General features: G+C 38.7%; 2 protein-coding genes across 3 annotated transcripts; one reads left to right on the top strand and one right to left on the bottom strand.

Annotated features, from left to right (window-relative positions):
• Window positions 1–425: 425 nt before the first annotated feature.
• ube2ib (ubiquitin-conjugating enzyme E2Ib) lies at window positions 426–5,307 on the top strand. Its single transcript, XM_026351140.1, has 7 exons — window positions 426–563; window positions 1,922–2,000; window positions 2,118–2,201; window positions 2,492–2,564; window positions 3,243–3,352; window positions 3,751–3,830; window positions 4,462–5,307. The coding sequence occupies exons 2-7, from the start codon at window positions 1,935–1,937 to the stop codon at window positions 4,523–4,525; spliced, it is 477 nt and encodes a 158-aa protein (XP_026206925.1). The 5' UTR covers window positions 426–563; window positions 1,922–1,934; the 3' UTR covers window positions 4,526–5,307.
• Window positions 4,703–8,900, bottom strand: LOC113156151 (interleukin-21 receptor). Of its 2 annotated transcripts, none has more exons than XM_026351095.1 (8): window positions 8,603–8,900; window positions 7,645–7,777; window positions 7,360–7,544; window positions 7,065–7,216; window positions 6,501–6,675; window positions 6,319–6,418; window positions 6,151–6,229; window positions 4,703–6,081 (listed from the first exon to the last, which is right to left on the bottom strand). In XM_026351095.1, exons 1-8 carry the CDS (start codon window positions 8,694–8,696, stop codon window positions 5,620–5,622), a joined length of 1,380 nt encoding a protein of 459 aa, XP_026206880.1. In that variant the 5' UTR covers window positions 8,697–8,900; the 3' UTR covers window positions 4,703–5,619. The 2 variants fall into 2 exon arrangements, with proteins under 2 accessions (XP_026206880.1, XP_026206882.1); XM_026351097.1 differs by having other exon boundaries at window positions 8,592–8,677.
• Between the last annotated feature and the right edge of the window lie 1,273 nt (window positions 8,901–10,173).

The following is a 10,173-nucleotide window of genomic DNA, read 5'->3' as shown; positions in this document are numbered from 1 at the left end:
CTTTAGTCGAGGCAAAGATGTCATGTAAGAGAAGATAGAAATCTGTCTGTGCTTGCACGAATTGGTCACATGTCGCCATTCTGTTAAATGAAACGTGAACTTGTTTTGAACTGAACAGTAAATAATCCTAGTAGTATAAACATAAATGAGCTTTTCTTGTTTAATTCTCTGAACAGGTAAAAAGGAAAACTACATGAGCAAAGATCAGCAACTGTAAACATTTAAAGGTGTCTATATAACGTAATCTTGTAATGTATTATCTCCAGATGCCATGCTGCTCGATTGGAATACAAAATAAGAGAAATAAAACCAGATGAAATCACAGACACATTCAGAACTTCAAACATTTAAAGGCTAAGCGTTGAAGCTACTCTTCCAATGGGTATTTAAGCAAAGGCGGAAGTAAACGGGGGATGACAGTTTCGCTTTGCCGTTTTTGTGTCTGGTGGCTTGAGTCGGAGCGGGTGGTTTTTCAGGAGGGAAACTTTACAAGGTTTAAGGGGGTTTGAGCACGATTAATTCATTTCGCTTAATTACCAGAGCAAGTACAGCCATACCAAAAGGTAGGAATGCGCTATAATCACAGAACATCAGAATTTTATCGTGTATTGTGATTTTTTGCCCGCTTCGGTTTGCGCCATTCTCGCTAGTTTGGTAATGCACAAATGTGCGGCTTTAGCTCTGGCGTTCTTTGTCCGATTCTTTAATAGGTCATGATATGGGTTATTCCTTCACAATATGTCATACCCCTGTTTGCTGTTCTAGAGTAGATCATATCAAGCGTTACGAGAAAGGCAATGAGCACTTTTTCTTATCCAAAATTCTGTCCAAATCAAGTGCAATTGCGCATTTTTGTGCTGCATCAGGCCGTGTCAGTCGCTAACAGCGCCAGCGACAGAGGGATGTAGCACGACTCTGGCGCACATGAGTTAGCTTGCCAAGCTAACCGGTTAGCTTGCTAATCAAATACATTTGATCCCCAGTTTATGGAGGTTTCCGTTGTCAGTAAGCTTACAGTAAAGCTTAACGAACACGAAACAAGTAAAATGTCGAGATCTCCTTATGAGCCCCTTTCAGTTTTACACCAGGAGCGTAAAGAATAGGAAAAGCCGTTTTTGTAAACATGTATTGGCTAACTTGGCTAACTGTTTTAGCCTTCCAGACACCTCGACTGTAATATCTACTACTTACATAAGTCAAATCTGGTTAGTATTGCGTATTTAAGATGGTCATATAATTTAAAAAGTACAACTTCTCTGTTGTAAAGTTGGTAAATACTTGCAGTTGCTAGTTGTTGCTAGCACCGTTCAGTTGCATTACCTCGTTGTCAAACCTCCTGAGCACCGTTGCTATAGAGATCATTAGCATTAGACATTCCAGTGGAAGGGGCTAATTAAGAGATACTAATTAGTACTGAAGCACACTGGCAACACTGTGTTGTCACAAAATAAGTTAGTAAAAATCAGGACCGTCTTATGTGCCCAAGACAGATTAAGACAAAAGAAAAGGTCACTCTCAATCTAGATTGCTTTGATGTTAACTACTAGATTGCTTTACTGAAGGTAAAACAGGACCTTACCTGTCACATTTTATCCTTTGAATTTCAGAGATCTGTAGGAAGAGCCCAACTCTTTCTTTCTGTCTGATGAAAAGCTCTCTGCAAACTTAAACCTGCCAAAAGTTATATTCCTACACCTTGTTGTGGTGTAGTATTACTGCTGGGACACAGAACAAGGGCAGCAACTAATGACAAGTGTTAACAATTTAACGTTTTAATTGCTTAATACAGTGACATAAAGCTGAGAAAAGTACCAAATTCTTGTTATAAAGCTAAAACCAGTAAATGTTTGGCTCTAGCTTTTAAATGTCTTACTTCTCTAGTAGTTTGGTATTGTTGACCTGACTTCTGTCTTTATTACAGGAGTTGACAAATCATGTCAGGCATTGCATTAAGCCGGCTTGCACAGGAGCGCAAGGCATGGCGGAAGGACCATCCTTTTGTAAGTAGTTACTTTTGAAGATGCAACCACCGTCCTTGTGCCTTCATTACCTGATCACGCCTGTAACAAAACAATGATGTTTTAATGTATTACTCTCTCTCCTCTTCACATTTTCAGGGATTTGTTGCTGTACCAACAAAAAATCCAGATGGAACCATGAATCTCATGAATTGGGAATGTGCTATTCCTGGCAAGAAGGGGGTAATGTATTTCATATTATGTTTGCATATAGAACATCTCAGCTTTATATAGCAACCACTGCTATATGGAGCACAGTGAGATTGATAAGAGTGATTATTCTGTGGCAGATTTAAGATTGTGTATGGTATTTTAAAAAGTTTTGTTATACAATACAACTTTAGAGGTATTTCTTCCATTTTGTATTCTAAGCATGAAAATCTGATGAGCCTTTATAATCGAACTGCCAACAGTATGATTTTAAGAGTCTTTGTAACTTTCTGCGAAAAAGCTGATGTAATGTCTCTTCCCAGACTCCGTGGGAAGGAGGCCTTTTCAAACTGCGCATGTTGTTCAAGGATGATTATCCTTCTTCACCTCCAAAATGTGAGTTACTGTGTCTGACCTGTGTTTAGCGTAAACATAACTGTTATTGTGATCACTACTCACAAGAACTTATTTTGCTGTAGCAGATGCTTGTTGAAATTATTCAGTCAGTAGATTTAACAACATGCACTCCACAGGAAAAACAAAAAACAAATGGTGTGTCATCCTTTTTTTAACATTACCAGGCATTATTTATTTCTGTGTTTATATTGAAAAAGTTAATTCATAGCCAAGGGCTAACTTTACTGGTGCTGGTTGAAGGGTTGCACTACCAATATTCACGGTTTCTTTCTAAAGCAGAGCAGTTTGTGACATTGGGTATGTTTGGCTGGATAGCCTGTGCCACTTTGAGTGTAGCTATCTACTTTTTTTATTATTATTTATTTTTTGCGTTAGAAATCAGTAAAATGCCTGAATGAAAACACAGGTTTTCACAATACAAGGAGACTGATGTAAAACATGTCTAGGTGCTGGCAAAAGGGGCCTTTGTAGCATCAGTGGTAGTGTCTGAATGTCTCATTAAAATAAGGTTAATACACCGTTTGTCTTAACAGAAGTTGCTGCTTTTAGTGGAACACTGCATGAAAAAGCCCAGTGACATTTTTATGCTTTTTAGAATTTGTCTGACATTAGTAATGGAGCTGACACATAAGTGCACTTACCATTTTATTGTTTCAGGTAAATTTGAGCCTCCACTCTTCCACCCAAATGTGTATCCATCAGGCACAGTATGCCTATCTATTCTAGAGGAGGACAAGGACTGGAGACCAGCCATCACAATAAAACAGGTTTGCTTTGCCAAGCATACTTCATTTCCATTACTGAGGTTTTCCAAAAAGGTTTTTAAATAATGCCTCTTTATCTTTGATTTAATTCTGTGTGATTTTACTTATTATATGCACAGTTTGATTAAAGTTCGCTATCTGAATCACTCAACATAATTATTATATACAGTGTGAAATTAACTTTATTGGATATGGTAGTGTGGATATTTTTGAGTTATCTTTGCATAATTATTTAAATCTTCATTAAATGTATAGGGATTTTTTTTCCCAGTTAATTGGATGAAAATCTATTATTGACAACCCTCCAACATTTGTGACTAAAATTAATAAAAGCCCTGTAAATAAATACAACACACCAGTCAGTTACTGATGTATATACTTTTGCCTCCTTTATCTTACAGATCTTATTAGGTATCCAGGAACTCCTAAATGAACCAAATATCCAGGATCCAGCCCAAGCAGAGGCTTACACAATCTACTGGTGAGTGACAGTGAATTAAATTATTTCATACATGATGTAAATGAAAAATCCTGAAAAGTGAAACCCTTTTTTTGTACAGTACACAGCCTGTTTATATTCAATACAAACCAGGCATATTTTATTAATACACTGGGAATCTATGATGTCCAGGGATTTGTAATCGAATCCAGTCTTTGGCTGCTGTGACTTTTTTTTTTTTTTTTTTTTTTTTTTAAGACTAGAATAAATCAGTCCTAAGGGAAAATTCCATTGGACACTTTTTCACTTGCCATACTTTCCTTATTAGTCTTGTTAGCAGTGTGACAGAAACACCATGATGCTTGGTGATCAATAGAACAAGCTTCTTAAAACATAAAGATGCTGAAGATGGTTCTGAAGTACAGAGTGAAAATGGAAACAAGTTAAGGGACCTCATGACCTGGATGAATCTTATGTCTTTGTGCAGGAGGTCTGAATGAATACTGTGTTTCAAAGATTAGCTCAATGTTTTATTATAACATTTGTAGTTTGTAGCTGGCTCAGGAGTAATGAGCTTTCCATTTTGGTTTTAGATTGCTAACCTTATTAATGCCTTGAGGGTACAGGTTTGCTTCAAATCTTTAATGATAGTCCCCTTTTTCCCCCTTTTCAGCCAAAACAGAGTAGAATATGAAAAAAGAGTTCGAGCACAAGCCAAAAAGTTCTCCCCTTCGTAAGGGTGAAGATGGCAGAAGGGTTTACCAAGAATCACCTCCCACGCTCAGTCTCTCAATGAATGTGCTCCTCTCACATCGGGACTTGCTTAAAGACTTGTATTTAAACTCCACACATTCTGTGCCACCCGCTCTCCTCTGACTTATCTTTTTTCTTTTTCTTTTTTTTTTTTTTATTTTATTTTTCTTCCTGTTTTTTTTTTTTTTTTTTTTCTTAATTGCTGGTTGGCACATAATGCTGGGAGGGGATGGGTGCTGAAGCACCCAGGTAATTTCTTTTTAAACATTAATTGTCTTATGTGGTGCAAGGGACACAGCTCGGTACCATTTTCATCAACTCCATGCAAGCTGGCTGTCATCAATGTTCAAGGAAGAAAATGTCTTTTTGTTTTGTTTTTTTTTTTTTGGTTTTTTTTGCTCTTTCACAGGGTCTATTCCTTTTTGTTTCCCCTTTATTTTCCATAAATTTAATGTAAAATTAGCTTATTTCATTGTCAGTATTTCAACTGCTGTATGATGAATGGCACTTTTATACTGTTGTATCTCACTAGTGTCTCTAGATGGCTCTGTTTAATTCTTTCCCAGGTTTTCTATTTGGCATGCTGTAATATATGATAGAATCTGCTGCCTTGGCTGTCTTTTTGTTATTCAGAGTGTTTGCTATGGAATAAATAAAAATGGCCACAATGACTGAGGCAGGTAGGCTTTCTTCTGTATCAGACTCTAAGGTTATATGGTGCTTTGTTCATGTATGTGTTGGCGTAAATAAAACTTTATACAAAATATTTACATTGTCTTTATTCGATAGAATACACCAAAAGTTGATTTTACCACTAAGATTTCAGAAACGAAGCAAACTTGGTCATAAAGATTTCCCAGAAACCTGTTTACAATTCTATTACATAATTTACTCTATGCTATAAAAAACATTTACAAATGTTTTTAATATAATGCTACAATGAGTAAATACCACTGTACTGTGAAAACTGAAGCATTTACAGCAGTTATTTTCAGCTCGAAGTGGCTGGAGTATTGTTATAACAGAACTTTTGGCCCCAACGTCTTACTACTGCTTGCTTACTATATACAAATGTCATTTATGCTTCGCTGAAGGCATTCTCTGTGATAATCCCCTGTGTGCACGAGCTCCCATGGTGCTGAGCAATTACTGGAGTTGACTGCTGGAAGGCGCTCAGGGTGCAGTAATCATTGCAGTACCACAGAGGGTCCCTCTCCAGAGATGTGTCGCTGCAGAGCCAACACCCAGAGTCTCCCTCGGCTGGGCTCCCTGCTTGAGAGGTGATGCTCAGATGCCTTAGTGAGGTCCCTGGATCTGACAGCGGAACCATGGTGCTCACAGCATAGGGAATGCCCAGGAGAGACACGTTGCAGAATTGGTCAATTATGTTGCTGTATCCACTGCCCTCCATCAGCTGAAGGTGAGGCTGGGGCTGACACTCTTCCTCCTGGACATCTGCACACTTGGTCAGAGTGTCAATTTGGAGCGTTTCCTCAGCTTTCATGATATCTGCTCTGGTTTCTTGTGTAACCACCCAGCTCTAGAGTCACAGACATAGTTAGAGACATTCCCATGAAATAAAAGCTGCTATTTTATGTGAGAAACTTACCTTAAAGTCCCCCTGGCAGTTGCTGTACAGAGTGTGAAAATAGGGTGCTGGAGTTGGGATGAATACATTTTGCTTCCACCTGTAAATGTGAGTAATATGAAGTTAACATTGTAATGGTCAAAGACTGATTTTGGATTTGATGGGTCCAAAGCTGGAGGACGCTCTTACTTTTTAATAGGAACATAGCACAGAAGTAAGACGAGTGGCACCAGCACAGATATGGGGATGAACACCTTCCACAGGTCAGATAGTAGTACGTCTGCTGGATCTGTGCAGTGTGAAAATACATTAACATAAAATGACAAAGTAGAAAAAAGCTCACTTCATTTCGTTTTGGGGGAGAGACTCACTCTGTGTGGCTGGCTTCGTCTTCCACTGAACCTCGGGGGACCAGTCACTCCACTCTCCTTTGAAATAAGCCTGGTTAGGACTGGAGCGTACTCTGGCGGCGTACTCACCGTCCGCCACAAACACCTGATCATCCACAGAGAAGTCTGTATAGTCTGTGCTAATTTGTGGCACAACCTGTAAGAGAAGATGAATAAGGTAGGTTGTAATGAAACAGTCAGTCCCCACTTTGTGTGAGAACATCTAGTTTTAGGAGCTTTATTATTGTAATGAACTAGGCTCCACTGGGGATCCAGCTGCAACCTTTAATCGTCAAACAGGGCCGGTCTTATTTAAACATGGCCGTTTCTTGCTATTAGAGGTCAAAACATCTGTGGTTAGAAAGACATATGGGTCACATAACGTCACGGTTTCTCATCACACCACAGACTGTGGCCGCATTGAGCTGTCAACTTTCAGCTGCAAAGTCAAAGGTCCGGAGCGGTTGACATGTCTGTGACTTACCTCACATGAGGAAACCCTTGTTTATGTGTAATTAATGAATTAATTAATACTGTCAATCTTACATTTTCTCCTCTTTTGTAGTAGTGAAGCTGATACTTCAAGTTCTCGAACAGCTCGGTGGAGGTACTGTAGTTCTCATATGTATTTTTCCAGGTGAAATGGTGTTGACTTGAGTTGTGGGTAACTGTGAGACAGCACGGTGCGTTCGGTTTAACTGATGAGAGAACACACATACAGACACACATCACACACATTTACAAAGGCAGATGCGCGGGTTTCTTCTATACCTATCTATACACACTATAAGAACATGTTTTGTTTCTAATTATGAGAACAGGCTAAGATTATGTGTCTTACTGTTTGTTACAGGTTTAAAGCTGTCATCCAGGACCTCACAGACCTCACGTTCATCATTTTGCATGTGACAGAGTGAGATTTTAAATTCATTCATGTCATTAAAAATGTCTGAATCATCAGCAACAGATTTTTTGACGGAGCAGGAATAATTCCCGAAGGTGTTCATCAGGTTACACACCAAAGTCCTTCAAGAGAGGAGAAGCAGTAATGAGACAAACATCATCTGTCATTATCCTCGTTATATGATGTCATCAATCAGTATGTGTGGGTGAAGAAGTGCCTCACTCATCAAACCATGTGTCTGTCAGGTTGAGCCAGTAGGAGCCGTTGCTGTCTGAGGGGTTTTCTGATGGTGCGATGGTCAGCGAGCAGTTGATGGTGAACAGGTAGTCAACCACACAGTGAAGACCGTAGTCACCTAAACATGTACAGTAGTCAAAACAGAATTGGACCAGAGTGCCACATATACCAATTCAGTGCTAGAGAGGGATGACGAAATTCCTTCTTATGTGAGCTAAAGCTGCTCTGAGCCTCCAGCAGTCAGTATTAGACAAAGTTTGATTTAACCTGTAACCCATTCTAACATCACATCAACTTTAAAATCCTCCTATACTGAGGTGGCTGCAGGACCGATATATGAGAATGTGAGTACGTGGGAACGGGGAAGGAGACAGTCTGCGTATCTGGAGAAAAGCCACACAGACAAAGTGAGAACATGTAAACTCCACACAGAACGGCACCTGACCGACTGGTGGATTCGAACGCAGGTGCTAGATCTTCTTCTTGCTGGGAGGCAACAGCGCAAACTGCCACGCCACCGTACAAGCTCACTGATTATCTCCTATTTATGGACTGACTGTCTTTTGAAAGACAAGAAGTCCCAAGATCCTCATCTGTTAAATGTATTACTCAACATTTTAAGCTGCAGACGTTGTGGGATTTGTTGAATTAAAAGGCAACATTTAAAACACATTCAACATATTAATTATATTAAAAAGTACAATAAACACATCAACACAAATTTTCCACTTTGTATTGAGATGTTTTTTCAAACAAGATGATTTTCATCCTTGTCCCTAAAAGTCAAAGGTCAATGAGGCCACAGCTCCAGCTCAAGAGTTTTCTATTTGTTGTATGATATGTAGTTTTTAAAAAAAATATATATATATATATATATATATATATATATATATATATATATATATATATATATATATATAGATTATACTCACAGAGACATTACCTGTGACTGGGTTTCCATGCAGACAGATGATGCCGTTAGACACAAGCAGAAACAGTAGCATAAGCTTCAGCCTCGGTGTAGAGCTCCGATCCATCACCAACCAGCCCAGATACAACCCTGGTCCAGAGTCTTGATTAAGTCATTTTCCCTGAAGCTGCTGTAATATGCTTAATGAAGACTGATGGAGGCGGAGGAGGTCTTTTCACACTGATAAATATCACTCACATGTCACTGGTGAGAGAGGATGTGCTTTTTTAAGAGCAGTTGTAAATGGAAAGTATGTGAAGGGGGTATAGCTGCAGTCTAACCAACTGTAGTCGTGAGTCTCATGTCACAACCACACAGTCTCTTAAATTGTGCACTCGAGTTTGAAAAAACATGATCTGAAGTGTTCCGGAGATGCACCATAGCGAACTGAGGTGTGTCTAAATGCATTTGTTCAGTGGAGGTGACATTTCTTCACTTTAACGTCACAAAGCTGCAGAACAATAGTATCATATAAAGTCGTGTCATGTGTTTTATTTAGATCAGCTGATGACCCAATAAGACACCAGTGGTTCAATGAAATTGTTAAACATAACCCGTCACAACCAGAAATTCCGCTAGCAGACTCGCTTGTTTATCAACAAAGTAAGATGTTAAATTTATAATTTATTTATTTTTATTCCTGAAATATCACTAAACAAACACATTTTTATACACAGTTTGCTAAGTGCCTGGATGTAACTGTACAAAAAGCTATTCTCAATTTTGACATTTTTTGACAAGTTACATTCAAATGTCCTAATTATTGTGTTGTAAAGTATTAAACAAATAAACTGCTATTTTTGTGGCATAAACAACTTACTTCCTTTGTCCCCTGGTGCCCTATTATGCATATATTTGATAAAACACACAAAATGTATTTCAACATTTGTGTTATCTGGAGTGCGAGATGTACACTGGGCGATACAGTTTGTCTGTTGGTGGAACACTTTCCTTCTTCTAGTAAGTAAATGACTTACAGGCGTGTTGTGCAACGTGTTGTGAACTTACAGGAGTTCACCTGAATGTTGCTTGTGTGATTCTGTAAAAGATAAGAACTGACAAGTGAAGTTCATGCCTTACTTTGAGGTTTGCGATTTTGCTGATTTGGAGTTTTAATATAATAACTTACACCAATCAACCACAAATGATGGGTGTAAACACTGTTAGGTTATGTTTGCGTTAGATTAAACATATATAAATGAATAAGGAAGAGGCCACTGTGGGCAAGCTAACCCTAACTAACTTACTTACACCAGTTCAGTGAGCATAGCAGTGAAGTGTCTGTTCAAGCTTAAAGGTTAAGGCTCCATTTTTAAAATATAGTTCAATTTGAGACAGGAAGCAAGTAAACGCAACACGTTGCCACACAGACAGTCTTGTCATTGTGTTAGCAGGTTTCAGTTGAATTTGGGTTTTCACTATCAAAAATATCTGTGCGCTTCTGATCCTCCTCACCACGGTGCATAACGGAGGCCTATTTTTGTTGATTGAAACCTAAATGACTTGGTCCCCCCTGAATAGAAGCAGTGTGAGCATTTACTGAA

This window comes from Anabas testudineus, chromosome 19 (assembly GCF_900324465.2).
Source record: "Anabas testudineus chromosome 19, fAnaTes1.2, whole genome shotgun sequence".
Classification (NCBI taxonomy): Eukaryota; Metazoa; Chordata; class Actinopteri; order Anabantiformes; family Anabantidae; genus Anabas; species Anabas testudineus.
The sequence above is the reverse complement of the archived record's forward strand: the minus strand, read 5'-3'. Positions and strand labels throughout refer to the sequence as shown.

Coding starts and splice junctions, on each gene's coding strand:
- ube2ib (XM_026351140.1), top strand. CDS start 1,935: ATGTCAGGCATTGCATTAAGCCGGCTTGCACAGGAGCGCAAGGCATGG. Junction 2,565..3,242: donor TCCTTCTTCACCTCCAAAAT/GTGAGTTACTGT, acceptor TTATTGTTTCAG/GTAAATTTGAGCCTCCACTC. Junction 3,353..3,750: donor CAGCCATCACAATAAAACAG/GTTTGCTTTGCC, acceptor TTTATCTTACAG/ATCTTATTAGGTATCCAGGA.
- LOC113156151 (XM_026351095.1), bottom strand. CDS start 8,696: ATGGATCGGAGCTCTACACCGAGGCTGAAGCTTATGCTACTGTTTCTG. Junction 6,419..6,500: donor GACGAAGCCAGCCACACAGA/GTGAGTCTCTCC, acceptor CACACTGCACAG/ATCCAGCAGACGTACTACTA. Junction 6,082..6,150: donor ACTGCCAGGGGGACTTTAAG/GTAAGTTTCTCA, acceptor CTGTGACTCTAG/AGCTGGGTGGTTACACAAGA.